At 51.4% G+C, this 16,969-nt stretch overlaps 1 protein-coding gene across 1 annotated transcript; it reads right to left on the reverse strand.

Annotated features, from left to right (window-relative positions):
• Positions 1 to 1,023: 1,023 nt before the first annotated feature.
• UAP1L1 (UDP-N-acetylglucosamine pyrophosphorylase 1 like 1) lies at positions 1,024 to 14,826 on the reverse strand. Its single transcript, XM_068413754.1, has 9 exons — positions 14,550 to 14,826; positions 10,657 to 10,861; positions 10,056 to 10,231; positions 9,538 to 9,710; positions 8,510 to 8,703; positions 7,560 to 7,700; positions 5,804 to 5,989; positions 4,346 to 4,412; positions 1,024 to 3,366 (listed from the first exon to the last, which is right to left on the reverse strand). The coding sequence occupies exons 1-9, from the start codon at positions 14,824 to 14,826 to the stop codon at positions 3,280 to 3,282; spliced, it is 1,506 nt and encodes a 501-aa protein (XP_068269855.1). The 3' UTR covers positions 1,024 to 3,279.
• Between the last annotated feature and the right edge of the window lie 2,143 nt (positions 14,827 to 16,969).

A 16,969-nucleotide genomic window follows, 5' to 3' on the forward strand; every position in this document is an offset into this window, starting at 1 on the left:
AGGCTGCCCAGGGCAGTGGTGGTGTCCCCATCCCTGGAGGGGTTTAAAAGCCGTGTAGATGTGGTGCTGAGGGACATGGGTTAGGGGTGGGCTGGGCAGTGCTGGGTTAACGGTTGGGCTGGATGATCTTTGAGCCTTTAAATTTGAAATCCACCTCATAGTAGATTTCCAGATAAAACTGAAAAATTGGTGTTTTTCTAAGCATTTCATTATTAAAAAAAACAAGCAAACAATTCTGGTAGGTATGAACACTCTGCATAAACAAGCGGAGGAACAATTTAACAGAAGCCTGAATCATGCATTTTTAGTATTTATTTTCCTATCACAGGAAACTACTGATTCATGTAGCTTAAAAACACATTAAAAACCCCAGTGGCCTTCATATGGGTGCCAAGAGAGAAACACGGGGTGAAAGAGGTAAGAAAGGAAGAATATCTACCTCTGACCTTTGCTGGGTTCAGCACTAAACCCCCAAAAGAGAGGACAATCTGTCATTTGTGACAAATTACTAACTTCCCCTACTGATTGTTCTATAAATAGAGCCCTGTTTAAAAAGTGCCTGTCAAGGGGAAGCCAAGCAAAAGCTGCATTACAGGGAGCGCTCATTACCTACACAACAGCTGCGAAAGCCTGACTCACATCCAGATCCCTCAAATCTACTTTAAATACAAGAAAAACACACACCACCCACAATCAAACTCCCTCCCCTCAGTAAACTGAATTGAAAAGCTCGAAAAAAAAATAAACAGGATTGCAGGCAAGAACAGGGTCTTCTGTTTTCTGATGAAAAAAATAGATCCCACAACGTCAAACTCCTTCAGTAATTACCCTCTGCCGAGCTGCACATCCCCCTGCACATCTGAAGCGTGGGCACTGCAGCCTCCAGCCAGTGACACTGTCTCAGTGGCCTGCAGCTGTGGTGACAACACCCATGACATGTAGGGACAAAGACAACAAATGTATTTTCCTCATGAACAAGAAACACAGACAGACACATCATAGAAATCACAGTAACTTCTTTATTATAAAAATGCTTAGGTGTCCAAAAGTTTCTGGAGTACTGTGGGACTTCCCTTTGTTTCAGGTACTTTTTCATTTCATAATGCATACCAGAATTACTTTGTTACGTACAGGACAGCTTTTGTTTTTCTAAAAGTTCTCTCAAAATTCTTTCTATGTTCCAGTTTAAAATGTGAGGTGTCACAGAAAAAAAAAACCCAACAGACAAAGCATTCAGCATTCTAATTCAACTTCTCCTTGAAAACAACCTTTAAAAACCATGTCAGCAGCTCAGTGTACACATGATTAAAGCACAGGGGAACTGAAGCTTCAAAAGAGAAAGCGCTTTAGAAAGGATATTTCTTTTGCTCCTTTATAGTACAGTGCAATTTAAACCAAGCATGTGCCTGAATCAACAAGCAATACTCACAAAGATACAACACAATTTGTTCTCAGATGTAAAACTTGACTTGACAAGAATGGAATGACCCATAGAAACACTGTTCAAATAAAAATTACGGAATCGAGTGTCAAGGACAAATGCTTAATACTGGCTGCACATGCAAACTGAGGTAATTAGAACTGTCATTAGCTGGTTTGCTGGTGCAAAAGGCTCATTACTCATGTGCATACAGATACACTTTATACCTGAGAACTCTGCCATTGACATTTAGATGCTTTCTTTGGAAAACATCAGCCTGCTTGCAAACTGTATTTACTCTCAAAGCCATCTTTATACTTGCCCAACACTCTGAATACAGCTTCAGGTCAGGAATTACAGAAAGCCACGTTAAGTTACTTAAAAGATTTATGCTTAATAAAACAGCACCAGCAATTCCTCGGTAGAAGCAGATGCATGAAATAACATCCCAGGTGACACATCTTCCTTAACACCTGATTTAGGGGACAAGCACAGAGTGCTCCTGGAGCGAAGGCCACCCAGCAGTGCACCTGAAGCATCCTCAGAAGGGTGACACAACTTTGGTGTGTGCAGTGCAGGTTCTGCAGCCCGCGGGTGCCCGCCTGGCATGAGCTGCCCAGGACAATGTCCAAAGGCTGAACAGGAACAACCATTTGTGGATCACGGCCACCCTGGGATCCTTCGGCCAGGGCTGAGTTCACATGCTACATAAGTTCTGGCAATTGGCATCCTTAATTAGCTGACACTTATCTTTACATTATGGTTAGTAATATATTTAAAAGGAAGGCATCTAAAGAATTATTCCATAAGTGAAAGAGTGCTGGAAAATTACCTGACCAGAAACTGCAGAAGCAGAGGCTGGTGTTTTACTGTGTACACTGGTTATGCTGGGATTAAGTCTTTTTGATTTGGTTAAGCATTAAATTCTACCATCAGGATTTGTTCCTCATTACTTTCAGGTTAAAATAGTTCCCTTTGAGGGATATGGTGTACATTAAACAGAAAAATGAAAAGTAAAATAAATGTTTGTTATAGACAGGAAGAGCAGAGGGTTGTTGTGAAAAAATTTCTCATCATCTTTTTCTTAATAAAAAAACCAGGTCACTACAGTTGCAAAGAGCAATCAGTCTAACATATTTACTGATGTTTTCTTGGAATGGCACCAGTGAGCCTCGATGCACAAACTAGTCTGTTCTGCTTTGGAGCCCAAACCTCAAGCAAGGCTTACGCACAGCAGCATCCCTACCCACCGCAGACTCCCCTGTATGATCTGGTCAGAGGATGTAATTGCTGAATTGGATCTTCTAACCAGCACAGGATTAGGGAAAAGACATCTCTGGAGGGAAAGGCCCCAGTACACAAAGTCATTCCATACTTTTCAGGATGGGGCCTCAAACTGATCCTTCAGCTGTGCACACAACGCCATTTAAAAACAAACAAAAAAATCCCACCCAACCCCACCAGCACAAACAAGATATCTAACAAGGCACTGAAGTGACTTAATCTTCTCGAATGCAAAGCTGATTTATTAGGCCCTGACTGGCTCCTTCATATATTTGTATGCACAGCGAATAAGAAATAGAAAATCTGTTTGGTACCTGGAAGGTATTAATCTTCAATCACATCCAAGTCTACAAAACAGACTGAGGTAAAAGGCATAACCTTCAAGTTACCAAACAGAACTGGTGAGCACGCACGTGTGTGTAAACACAACTGCTGCAAGGATTTGGCATCGATGCAATACTGCAAAGCAATACTTTTTATAATGCACTTCATAGCTGACATTTGGGTAATGTCAGTTCTTGTAATGGATCTGACAGACAGATATCTGGTGTGAGGGGGAAAGGCCTCCCTCCTCTTCAAGAATTCCCCAGCATTTCCGCTTTGTTTTCATCGAGTACAAAGGGAGAAGGGAAGTCTTTGTTCTTCATGTACGCCTCCAGACCCTGAGAACGTGTGAAAACAGTACTGTTAGGTCATAAATGCATCAGACTGGTTACCTGCACTGTTTTTATACAGTCTATATAAGAGACTTAAAGAACAACTGACTACTCAAAGTTAAAAGGTCATGGGAAAAAGAGATAACAGCAACAGTTTCCCCAGTGACAGAGATGGAAAGCGTGTCGGCCCCAAGCCTGGGGTTCAAGGAGAGGCACCGATGAACCGTAAAACAACAGATCTCAGAAACAAGCTTCCTGGGGAAGGGCAGGCATGGGAAGGTGTGTCCTTAACTCACATTACAATAATCCTAGCAAAGAAAAATCAACTTAAATTGCCTTGTTTTCATTTTGTTCTTACAATGCATTGACTGCGATGAGTTTGCTACTTGCATGCAGAAACCTAGTGAAGCTGTAAAGGTTTATGAATGCCATGCCCACAGACCCTCCTGCAATCCACTAGTTCTCACCCTGTCTGTCCAACACAGGGAAGCTCCTCTTCTCACTACTAAATGGAAGCAGCTTTCCCGGGACCAATTATTTTCAGAGGGACAAACTTGAGAAATCTGTTCTAAGACGTGGTTTCTCTAAAGCCAATGCACGTATCACACTCCTCATTCAGTATTCACCCAGTGTGTGAGAAGGGCACAAATTAGCATACAATCGAATACAGTGACCCCATGGATTTTGTAATTTGAGTATTCTGCACTTTTCATTCAGAAGATCTCAAAGTACTTGTGAGTCTTAATGAAACTGTGCAGCCTTGCTGCAAGTCTCATTTTACAGATGGCTAAAACTGAGAGGGAACAAACTGCTGAAGAGTGAACCATAGTAGAACCATGAATGTTAACGCAGAGCCCAAGGCCTGGTTCCCTTGAACTTACCATTTCTCAGCAAGCCCAGGCTAAAGAAATCCCCTGTGTTTGGAAGGAAATCAGATGCATACATGCACATTCTTCAAAATACCTCCACAGATAATTATTCTCACCTCTCCAAAGTAAGACACTAACGGAGAAATCTCACACACGGCTGGAGGGTCTTCAGTTCCTGAGAGACTAGAGAGGAGAACACAGGATTAACTTCTTGCTATGCTTAAAAAAAAGAGCATCTTCTTCCAAAGATCATCAAGAACAGGATATCCAGAAGGATAAGACATTTGTTATATTCACATGCACCAGACATTATGCGAACACAAAGTGTGAAAATAAAAGGGAATCAGCAGGTCCCAAATATGTCTCATCAAAACGAGAACATGGCTTTTATAGAGGTGCTTTTCAAGTAAAATGAACAGCTCGTGGGTTTATTAAACTATGAATTGATGAAGTAATAGCTCCAGGGAGTAAAAGCAGCTTCCCATTCAGCACGATGCAGGAAGTATCTGACTTGGTAACTGCTATAATAGCTGATCCTTAATCCCACCTGGGAATCTTGCTGGCCTGCATTCTTCAATGCTCACGCACCAAGGGAGGTTGGTGTGCTAACTCTGAGAGAAAGGAGGGGGGAACGGTGTGGAGATAACCGTGGCCAGGCTCTGTGTAAACGAGGCAGGTACAGGAACTCCATGGTACCTTGTAGCCAATAAATCACACAGCTATTGTCAAACAAGAAATTATACCCCGTTACACCCAGAATGCTGGTCGCTGAGCCAGCGATTGTGGTGAAATCATGTCCTGTGGATGAACCTTGCTCATTATAATCTCATTATAATACCAAAACACACCTCCATCCGAAAAGCTACTTCTGGGATCAGTCAATGGGCTGAACCTCTCTTCCCCACCCACAGGGACACCTTTGGGTAAGACTCGTACGCTGGGTTATACCAGGTGCTTCCCTGGGAAGCTCAGAAATCAAGCTTGTGTTTGTAATCATATTAGTAGCGCTATATAGTCATCTTGCAACATATATATGTCCATTGGTACCTAAGCATGCTTTGCAGTGTATTTATCACCAGCAATCTAAAAGAATCTGTATCTGTTGCTCAAATAAATTACCTTAACTGCGGAACTGATCGTGAGGATTTTATTTCAGTGGACGTGCCCAGATTTATGGCATAATCTGGAACCGTGTTATTCATGGACCACGACTGGGCCCTGCACTATGAGTGCATCCGGACCTGTGTTAGTTCAACACATCAGCTGTTGGACGCAGCTGGACTGATAGTGCTGACTTTGGCCTATCTCAGCCAAAATTGAAGGGGTCAAATTGGGCATCACTCAGGCTAAGCTCAGCCGCCTCCAGCCCCTCTGGTATCTTGAGGACAAACTGGAACGCAACGGGGTTTAGCTTCTGTCAAATTAGCCCTCTTAAATGCAACACCAAAATCCTGCTGAGCCACCCTGTGATCAAACTAACACCCGGTTTTGTAAAGCACAGTACCTGCCGTCAGCCAGCCGGCACGGCTGCACAGCCACGGGCAGAGAAGCTGCGCAGGTCACAGGGTTCGTACCTGAGTTTCTCTGGTATCCTGCAACCATTTTCATCCAGAAATGTGGCCCCAGCCTTGAGAGCCCAGTGGTAATGCTGGGCCAGGAGGGCTTGCCGAGCAGTGGTAGGAGTGTCTTTGTCAGCTGTGTCTGCATTTTTTAGCGGCGAGAACTCCTCTTCTCTTGAAACTTCAAATGCCACAAAATTCCTGTCAGCAAAGGGGAGGAAATAATAATGAAAACCAAAGCTAGCCAACAGCCCAGCTGATGCAACAGCAACTTTCACAGGGAAAGGCTCAGATATATTTTAGGGAGCAGTGACGTAGGCAGCCTGGGGCAGTCAAGCTAAGGAAAGCCCACCTCCCATCTGAAGAGCAAAGAAGTACCAGGGCTGTATGATGGAAAACCACAAGAAGCAGCTCAGTCTCTTTGGGAACGTAACAGAAGCCTCCTGACCCTCCAGAGCTGTGCACAGGTGAGAGGAAAAGCAACCGTTCTGCAAAGATCCCACAGAAAGCTCTCCCAGCACGAGAAAGTTCATGGACAAAAAGTCTCAGCTTAGATGACAGCAGGATGGAGAGAGCAGCGCTGCCTGAAACTCGGACCCAGCGCCAAGCTGTGCGGCTCGCTTCAGAGCACCGCACCCCTGCTCCGAGAAACAGCCACTCCGCTGGGGAGTCTGCAGGCAAGGATCAGCTGAGGACACCAGCTCCCAGGGATGAATAAGCAATACGGGAGGATTCGCAGTTGAATGTTAAGTACAGCTGTTTACCAGAAATGGGAATGCAAGTTAAAGCGCACAGCAGCATCTGTGAGTTTCTGCATTTCACGTGTGAAGAGCAGCTGCCGAGCTGGTTTTGCGGTGTTATTAAAAAAGCAGAAGGAATCACTGCTTGCAAATGAGTCCTCAGCACTGTTCCCATCACGCTGGTTTTGCCTTTGGTACGGTACTTCTTTACTGAACGCACGTCAGGGAACAGAGACAGGTTCAAACCTTGAGCTTTCTATCCTAAAGTAAATCCTCTAAAAAGCAAAATACTCTCCCCAAAGAAAGATAACTCAGTTTGCCTGAGGCCTCTTTTTGCCATTTATGTAAGCCTAAAACAGAATCTTCACTGCTGAAGACCTTGGAAAATAGGTTTTATAAGAACACTTATGCTAAATTCCTCAATTATTAAAATCCCACATTCCCTTAACACAAAGTACCCCCGACTGCACAAACGCTACGGCACAGTGCTCTCAGCTATGTTTTAGAGCTTGGCAAGTCAACACTGCCAGCTCCCACAGCAACAGTAACTTGGCCCCACAGCGCTCAAGCAACCCATTTACCGAGCACAAAGGGTGTGAGCTGAGCCCTCGTGTAACACGCACCAAAAACGTAACCAGAGCTGCAGCTGCTGTGGAAGCCACAACCCCCAAAGACCCGATTTTTGCGAGGCTGAATACTCCAGCGCGGGCTTGTATTAAATGTTGGCTTTGTGCTCTTTTTCCTTTTTTTTTTTTTCCCCTTTCTTTCACCGGGCCAGCCAACACGTCCTCGGCAGAACGAGGACTGGGAGCACGGTCAGAGCAAGCCTGGCTGCTGCCGAGCACCCTGGGACTGCACCGCTCGGAGCCTGCGGCGTTACCGCTGCGTTGGTCCTTGGTGTAGACCCAACAGCCTTTCTAACAAGCCACCCACAAACCACGTGCTCCCCGGCAAGGCCTGTTACACCCTACAGTCATTCAAACAAACATTGAGAAGGGAAGGAAAAAAGTAAAATCATGTCTGCCACTAACTTAGAGAACGGGAACACATCAAACACAAACTTCTCCAGCTTTATCCCGTTTGGTTTTAGCGGTTTTACCAGATTTCCCTCCTCGTCAATGTAGGGCACCTTCTTTATGGCTACGTGATACCTCAGCTGCGGCTCATATTTCCTGCAAAAGGAGAAGAAACAGGAGAAGTTGATTTACTTCATGCCCACTTAGAAAAATGCAGTACACTTCTGGGAAGCACATGGCTTAGGGCTCTGGGCCATCTCTCAATTGTTGTGGGTGTTGCTCTCTCCAAATTGATCCAAGTCACATCCAGGAAACACTTCCCTGAGCAGCACAGCCCGGCCAGCAGCACTCCCTGCACCAGTGGGACATGACAGGGTAAAGCAAGAGGAGAGGGAGGACTTAGCATCCAGCTGAAATTGCAGAGATAAAAAAGGTAATCCAAATTGTTATCTGACCGGGATGGCAATGGGGCAGAGCAGATCCCTCACACAAGGGTGGATCAAGCTCTTCAGGAAGGTCATATGGCTGCTCACTGAATGCTCAGCATCACCTCCCCATCCCTCAACACCAAGATGCAGAGACCTTCCCCAACCTCTGTCGTCCCAAGGGATGGCACAGGGTGACGTTGCCATTGAAAAGCCTCAGTGTGGGGCTGCATCACTGACCACAGCACTGACCACACTGCAGCCAATGTGGCTGCTCACCCTTGCAGGCCCAGGAAGGCCATGCACTGATACATCTCAGTCGATTTAGCTACAGCAAAGCATGCAGCCTCTTCATTGGGTACGGCCTGAAGAGCACGCTGGGGCTGTCAGGAAGGGGACACAGCCATTTGGAGGAGAGAGGAGGTGAAGAGCAGAGCAGGAGGTACCCATAGCTGAAAATACAGAGTGGGAAATGGGAACACCCACTCTTGGAGGCGTTTCTGGGCTGCACAGCTGCCTAGCAGCTCTGCTGGAACTTACTGGGCCACCATCTCCAGGAACTCAACTGTGAAGAAATGGTTGCAGATACTGGCAGCGCTGTACATCAGTCCCCCATCGGGGCTCTGCTGCTGCGCAGTCTCCAGGCTGATCTCGCTGTACTCCACCACCTGGCAGACCCCATCCACACAGCACACCACCCCAACGGGCTCTGTGGGGCAGGTCTTCTCCACCACCTGCAGCCATAGGACAGAGGGCTATGACAAGGAGGAAGAAAATCCCAGCACTATTCCAACTCCCACATACAAACAATCCTACAGGACTGCTGCACGCCGATCCTCCAGCACCTCGGGAGCACGGGCAGGGCAGTACTGCGTGTATGGAGTAGACAGGAGGCACATTATGCCCAACAACTGGGCATAAAACCCAGTACTCAACAGCTTAACTGCACAGGTGCTCAGAAGACAAACCAGTTAAAAGAAATCGCCATACTGTGGGGCACTTCGCCTCTCAAGGACTGGGACCTGGCCTTAAATGAAAAATGTCTGCAGCTATTAGCCTGGAGCTCCCTGTTTGCATGAACAGTGTTAATGATTCAAGTAATATAAAACTCTGCTCAGGCACCTGCTGCTTTAGGGTGACAAAACCAGGCTGGTTTGGCTTGCCCCGTCTTCCACAGTGGGGCATAAGGAATGCCTCCGTTAGACTTAAAGGTACATTTATAAAACACAACCCAGTCCAATACGGCTTCTAGGTAGCCTGAGTGCCTTTGTAGAAAGGGCAGGGCACAAAGGGGAAGCAATTCCAGTTTGTAGTTTCCTGTGCAGTTACAGTCCCCGCTCGGATCGAAGTTCATTTTCCACAGTTCTCTGGGAAAGGAGGGGACACCCCCAGGTAAGTGATTCTGAGTGCAACCCAGGCAGCTCCTCTAAACCTGCTTGGAGCAAGCCACTGTCGGACAGAGGTCTGAACACCCCCGTTCATCTAAGCTCACCCTAGCCAGCAGCTTCCAAGTGTAACCAGCCCTTAACTCCCCGTGGGGAAACAGCCCAGCGTTAGCACTGCCTCACCTTCGCACCGCAATCTGCTCCTTTGGAAACACAGAAGCCTATGAAGACTGGATCTGCCATTTTCACAAGGATATTGTCCACACAGTACACATGGACATACTGGATTCCACGCTGCTTCATGTCATCCAAGATCTTATTATCCACCAAAGCACGGTATAAGCCACCATTGCCGTCTATAATGCAAGAGAAAAGAGAAAGCCCTGGTTAATTAGTGACTTTGAGGGCTTTTTGCAGCTATCAGAGCAAAAGCTGAAAGTCCTGAACAAACTTTCTTTAACAGCAGAGCAGAGAATGCTTTCTAGCCAAGAGTCAGTGCTCCTAGGTTTTATTTCCAGCTCTGCCACACAGTTCAGACAAGCCTGTTCCCCTCCACATCTAACTGAACCCTCCCACGCTAATCAGAAGCATTAACACTGACCTCCAAAGACTGCTCCACGTGCCACGGCTAGCTGATGGCTAGCAGCAATTATCAACACGTATTACATCACTGTACCACGTAAGAGTGAACAGCGGCGTACCTGGAGCCATAGCAATTTTCCCCTTCTCCTCCAAGATGGCCTTCCCATCAAAGGTGACAGCTGGCAGCATCCTCTGTTCGAACATGATCACGTTGGATCTATCCAGGTTGAAGTAGTCGTGTTCTGCAAAGAACTCCTCTGTTGGCCCCAGCGTGAACTCACTTGTCATGATGTACCTGGGCAGGAATGGACGCTGAGCGACGAGCAAGAAAAGCCCAAGCGAAAGACAAAACTACGAATGGAACATAAAAGGGAGGAAACTCAAGAGCGTTAAATGAGAGACACTACGGTATCCTGCGGTATGCAGCTGAGCAGGAGAGCCCTCCTCCAGAACTCATCCCACAGGTCTTGTGCATGATCCTACCCGCAGGCTCAGTTCCAGCCAGGCCAGAAGAGCCTTTCCCTAAATGTGAATGGCATCTGGATATCCAGATGAGCTGGAAAACAAGGCAAAGGACAGTACAACAGCCTCGTTCACCCTAGATTCAAACCGATCATAGAATAGAATCACAGAAAAGCAAAGTGCTTCTAGAAGACAACGTAGGCAAGACTGCAACGCAAAGACCCCTGCACAGCAGGTCTGAGGCTCCAGGTCACCTACCAGGGGACGGTACACTTGCAGTGGTGTCTCTGGCCAGCGAGCTGCTCCACTTTGCGGATTCTTTCTGCCTGGATCTGATACAAGGTCTTGCCACTGGGCAACCCCACGTTGTACATGCCCTTGGGATAGCTCACTCCCAGGCGACTTCCTTGTCCTCCAGCCAGGAGCAGCGCTGCCACCTTGTTCTGCGCGATCTGATGCAAGCCTGAACAGGAGAAAGAAGCCCAAGGGAACATAAGAATCACAAAAGCAATCAACGCCCCGTGCTCTTCTCCTGAGCCTTTCTGCAGAGCTCCAGCAGCAGCCAGAAGCTGCCAGTTCAATGCCCACTGCCGACAGTTCAGAGAGTAATAGGATGCTGCATGCAACATGAAATATTCATTTCACCTCTTTGACGCAGCAGTTTCCTCACCTAAAGCAGCGGATGGTGCAACAGCAGGGAACAGCCATGAGTTGCAGCTTAGGAGGGTCAAACTGGACATCAGGATAAAAACTCTTTACTAGGAGGGTAGTGCAGCACTGGAAAAGATACCCAGAGAGGTGGGGGATGTCCTTCCCTGGAGGTATTCAAGGCTTGCTTTGATAAAGCCACAGCTGACCTGACCTAGGGCTGGGTACGGTCCTGTTCCAAACAGGGGTTGGACGAGAGACCTCCAGAGGTCCCTTATCATCAACATTTCTACCTCCCTAAGAAGGGAAGTCTCGTCATCTTCAGTAAAGCATGGGCATTTCTGGAATCTGCCTCAATCGACTATCTGTACTTGTGCTCCAGGCTTCCCAGTGTCCCGGCTCGGGTGGTTGCTGTCCCAGCACCCGGACCTGGCGCTGGGGCGCTGGAAACAAGAGCATTTCAGAGCCTGCATCTCCTCAGGGACCCACAATCCCTGCAAAGCCTGTGCCAATGACACTGGCTCCACTGGGAAATGCCGTGCAGGGGCATGGAAATGCCCCCGGGATGAGGCCACATCTGCAGGGACATGCAACATGCCAGCGCTGCCCGGGTTCAGGAGCACAAAGTCTCGCTCCTGATTGCCCTTCTCTGGGAAATAAAACTGAGGGCTGATTCCCATCTCCAGGATTAAACTGGATCATAAAAAACAAACCAAAGGGAAACAGCAGAACCGCGTCCCCCTCTCCTGGTAGAAATTAAGAAACGCTGCCTGCAGGACTGATGAGGCCCGGGGCCATCCTGACGTCAGGGCCAGGTGACTGCGTGCGGTGCCGGTGGTCCCAAACCCACCAGACCTTCCCGACTCCTGCAAGCATTGCTCGCAGCAAGCCAGGCCAGCCCCGCGCTGTTTGCCTTCCCCTCCCTGCTGCAGATGGTGGCACAAGGCTACAGGCTTGGGACAGAGTGGCTGGAAAGTGCCTGGTGGAAAAGGACCTGGGGGTGTTGGTGGATGCTGGCTGAATATGACCCAGCAGTGTGCCCAGGTGGCCAAGAAGGCCACCAGCATCCTGGCTTGTATCAGCACTAGTGTGGCCAACAGGACTAGGGCAGGGATCGTTCCCCTGTACTCAGCACTGGTGAGGCCGCACCTCGAATCCTGGGTGCAGTTCTGGGCCCCTCACTACAAGAAAGACCTTGAGGTGCTGGAGCGAGTCCAGAGAAGGGCAACAGAGCTGGTGAAGGGTCTGGAGCACAAGTGTGATGAGGAGCGGCTGAGGGAACTGGGGGTGTTTAGCCTGGAGAAAAGGAGGCTGAGGGGAGACCTTCTCGCTGTCTACAACTGCCTGAAAGGAGGGTGTAGCAAGGTGGGGTCAGTCTCTTCTCCCAAGTAAGAAGTGATAGGATGAGAGCAAACGGCCTCAAGTTGTGCCAGGGGAGGTTTAGATTGGACATCAGGGACAATTTCTTCATGGAAAGGGTTGTCAAGCACTGGCACAGGCTGCCCAGGGCAGTGGTGGAGTCCCCATCCCTGGAGGGATTTAAAAGACGTGTAGATGTGGTGCTGAGGGACATGGGTTAGTGGTGGCCTTGGCAGTGCTGTGTTAACGGTTGGACGTGATGATCTTAAACGTCCTTTCCAACCAAACCGATTCTGTGATTCTAAGGCAGACACAGCAGCAAAAGGCAGATAATGCCAGCTCCTCACTGGCCTGGCAGGGTGGAGGATAAAGGATCCAGTTTGGTAAAAATGTTAATTTAACGGCGTGGCCCTGACCCAGCCCCATCTGCCTCTGGGATTCGTGGGTTCCCTTCCTCCTCACCGCGACACCCTCAAGCATGAGGCAGCGACCACCATGTGAGCGGGTCCCCTACCAAACCCCCGCTGGTTACATCTGGGTGGCCGCCGTGGTGCCGGCCGGGCGCTGACACCCTCCTCTGCTCGGCTGGAGATGTGAGCATGGCTGGTGGAAACTTCGGTTGGACCAAGGACACGTGGCCCCTGGGGCACCAGAGCTTCCTCCCACTCCTTCCATCACTGCTCAGCCCCATCAGCAGAGTCTGACGTGGCAGAAAAGCTCTGCCCTGTGACCCTGCCACTTCTGGTTTTGCTTTTGTTCGGAAATTTTTACTCCCCTGCCCACATATCCGCCCCTCTGTGCTGCCAGATTTAGGTCAAGGCTGTGCAGATGCTTACCACAATTTAGGCAAGTGTCTCTCTGACCACAGCTGTTTTTTTCCTGGCTTCCTGTTTTTATTATGATTATTTTTTAATAGTGCCGTTATATTTTATAAAGAAGCAGAGGAGACACATCTGAACCTTTGTAAATAAATAAAACAGAGTCTGCACTTAGAAAAAAAAAGCACAGGATGTCCATGTAAGACATACATGCTGTGGGGGGAGCACAGCACCCCACATCCAGCCCCCGCCTCCCCCATCACCCCCAGCCTTCACGTGGCCACGAGGTGACCAGGGAAAGCCGCCAGCACCTACCGGGCTCCAAAAAACAAGGACGTTGGGCTTTCCTGGGCTTCTTCCACACTACCCATCCATCTCATCTCCCTCCTGCACCACACGTGGCACAGCCCGGATGGGGCCCCGCACCAGCACCAGACCTACTTTCACATCCGTAAGTGGTCTGGGAGGCCACCCGCGTGCCCCGACGCAGCTCCCTGTTTCAGCAGCGATGCAAACCCTCGGCCCCCACCTCCCCAGGGCCTTCACCTCCCCAGCGTTACCCCGTGTCCTGCCGACCACACGCTCTCCAGCCTCAGCCACCCTATTTAACAGTTAAGAGTGAAAATTCAATGTCTCAGCCCCAAAGTGCCTCCACAGCCCCTGTCGTGCGTCGCACGTCTGGCTGCCAGTGTTCAGGGCCCGGGGGTACAGCTGTAACCCCAAATCTCTCCCCACCCTCCCCGCCTTGCCATCACCCTGGGCTGCCGTGACCCCAAATGTCTCCCCACCCTCCCCACCTTGCCGTCACCCCGGGCTGCCGTGACCCCAAATCTCTCCCCACCCTCCACACCTCACCGTCACCCTGGGCTCCCACTCGCCTCCCCCCCGCCTGACACCGAACCCCCCTCAAACCACGGGGCCGCTGTGCAGGCTGCTCGATGCCACCCCAAAGGTGCCACCGCAGGACACGGCTCTGCCCCCGGGATCCTGCTGGGCCCAGCCCCGGGCTCCGCACGGCCCGAGGCGCTGCGGGATGCCGCGGGGATGGACGTATCTCCCCCGAGCCCCCCGCACCGGGGCAGGGGCCAGGCCCGGGGCCGGATCCCGCCAGCCCGGCCCCCTCCCGCCGGCGCCAGGGCCCGCTCTGCCCGTTTAAGGCAGCCCCGGCTGGTTTTGAGGACAAACCTCACCGAGGGCCGCGCTGGGGAGCCCGCCCGGACAGACGCCCCTGCGCCCCCCGCCCCAGCCCTCACCCCGGCCGCCCTCCGGAGCCCCCGAGGGGAGCACCGAGACCTCCCGCCCCAGGGCCCCGCCGGCCCCGCTCACCTTCCGCCTCCCAGCGCTCCAGCGCGGCGGGGCCGCTGCGGCGGGTGCTGCCCAGCAGCCGGGCGGGGAGCGGCTCCATCCGGTCGCTCAGGCCCTCCGGCGGCCCCCGCGGGAGGGCCCCGGCCGCCGCTGCCCTCCGGCAGTGCTCGCCCAGGCCCGGCGGCAGCGCCGCCAGCAGCGCCCCGCGCTCCGCCGCGCCCAGCTCGGCCCAGAAGCGCAGCAGGTGGCTCTGTCCGCACCGCTCCAGCCGCGCCTGCACCTCCGCGGGCGGCCCCATGGCCCCGCGCCGCGACCCGCCGGCTCTGCCCGCCGGCGGCACCGGGAGACGGGGGCGTGGCCGGGAAGGGATGGGGCTGGGCCGGGGCGGGGCGATGGTGGGACCGGGGCGGGGAATGGGCGGGGTCATGGCCTGGCGGTCCCGCCCCCCGGAGCCGCTTTCGCGCTCCTCGGGGGCGCGGAGCCCGTCGGTGACGGCAGCGAGTGCCGCGGGCCCGGGCTGCACCGAGCTCCGGGGCTGCACCGAGCTCCCGGCAGCATCGAGCTCCCCGCTGGGCCCTGCGCTCCGCCCGGGCAACACGTGCTCCCCGAGCACGGCTCCTTCCTCGGGCCCTGCTGTCCCCCGCCGCGGGGTCCGTGCCCGCCGCTCGCCCCTTGCCCTGCCCTGGCTGCCTCCGGCCAGCACAGCGGTGGCCCCGTGGCCTGATCCACAGCCCGTTCTGCAGTGGGCTGTGCCAGCTGATGGCAAGAGGTGTTTGGCTGCTGGGATGTATCTGGCAGGGACCCCAGGGGTGCTGGTGCTGGGACCTTTGTACCTGGGGAAGCCTCACGCCTTTTCTTGCACCTGCACTTGCAAATGTATAGAAAAGTTCTTGGGGTACTTCAGGACAGCAGGCAGGTGGGTGGATCGCCCACCTTTTTCATCAGAAAAGCCTCTGTCAGATCCAACTTATAAATCCAGCCCTGCCTTTTCCTGCAGGACTCCTACAGCTCTTTCTGCCTTGCTGTGAAGGAACCCAGCACGTAGCCGTGGGATCTCGGCTCTCCTAGAAGAACCACGGCGAATCATGCTGCTGCTGGGGAACACACTCCCACCCCCCAAATCCAACCATCCGCCAGAACAGGTTTGTCCTGCTGCACAGAGTCCCCTGGGCTGGTTCCACAACCCGTCATACCCGTGTGGGTCAAAATATTCTTCTGTAAAGCAATAAAAACAATGGCAGGTTGGATCAGATATACTGGGCAGGACAAACAGAGCAGGAAGGAGGAACGCTTGGGCCAAATGAAACACAAACACGCAGGTAGAACAGGAAATTCATCATTAAAAAAGCTCCAGCGCCCCGAAAGCAGACAGATGGCAAACACTGCCGCATCGGGGTAAGGTATTCTACCAGGAGAGAGGCAGAGCTGCTTATTTTCAGGGCCCTGCTTCAGGCTTCGATATGTAAGTATCCACCAATATGTTCCCCGAAGAAATGCAGTTTTAACAGTCATTCCCTGAATAAGAAGAAGGCTGGGTAGTTTATGGCTGTCACTACGCGCTGCCCTTAGCCGCTCCGGTGAGAGCTGGCTTCATTGGCAGCGGAGTGGAACTTATAATAGGACACAGGACAGAGTAATTGCTCTAATTGCCTAAGGGGAGACCTTATTGCTGTCTACAACTACCTGAAAGGAGGTTGTAGCAAGGAGGGTGTTAGTCTCTTCTCCCAGGTAACAAGTGACAGGATGAGAGGAAACAGCCTCAAGTTGTGCCAGGGGAGGTTTAGGTTGGAGATCAGGGACAATTTCTTCATGGAAAGGGTTGTCAAGCACTGGCACAGGCTGCCCAGGGCGGTGGTGGAGTCCCCATCCCTGGAGGGATTTAAAAGCCGTGTAGATGTGGTGCTGAGGGACATGGGTTAGTGGTGGCCTTGGCGGTGCTGGGTTAATGGTTGGACTGATCTTAATGATCTTAAAGGTCCTTCCCAAACAAAACGATTCTGTGATTCTATTAATTGCTTGATGGATTCTAATCGGAGCCCTCGCAGCAGCTATCGTGCTTTCACTTAAGCCCCAGGCGATTCCCTATAGTTAAACTCGTGGTGCTGAGACCCCGTCAGTGGAGGGGCAGGAGGTTGAGACCGGCCACGAGCGTCTGCCATTTCCTACCAACACAAATTCTTGCTCGGCAGACCCAGGCGTGTCGCAGAGCCAGCAAACAAAACCACCCCCCCCCCCCAGCTTCTTTTTGCTTCCCCCCCTGCTGCCCTTCTCCCAGCCCTCGTGACAGCCTGCGAGCCGCCAAGCAGCCACCGGCCTTCCTGCTCACCGGCCTTTCGAGGGGAAAAAACAGTCTGGAGGAAAGAAAAGGAACTTTGTGGGAAGCGCCCGGCCCCCTCCAAAGCAAACAGAGCATGTCCTCAAGAGGCCCCGTAAGCGGCAAG

The sequence above is a fragment of the Nyctibius grandis genome, chromosome 16 (assembly GCF_013368605.1).
Source record: "Nyctibius grandis isolate bNycGra1 chromosome 16, bNycGra1.pri, whole genome shotgun sequence".
In the NCBI taxonomy this organism is placed as follows: Eukaryota; Metazoa; Chordata; class Aves; order Nyctibiiformes; family Nyctibiidae; genus Nyctibius; species Nyctibius grandis.

What these genes read in the sequence shown, in the direction of transcription:
- UAP1L1 (XM_068413754.1), bottom strand. Translation starts at nt 14,826, where the DNA reads ATGGGGCCGCCCGCGGAGGTGCAGGCGCGGCTGGAGCGGTGCGGACAG. An exon ending in GAAAATTGCTATGGCTCCAG is followed by an intron (nt 9,711 to 10,055) that starts GTACGCCGCTGT and finishes CTTGCATTATAG; the next exon opens with ACGGCAATGGTGGCTTATAC. An exon ending in GAGCAGATTGCGGTGCGAAG is followed by an intron (nt 8,704 to 9,537) that starts GTGAGGCAGTGC and finishes CTATGGCTGCAG; the next exon opens with GTGGTGGAGAAGACCTGCCC.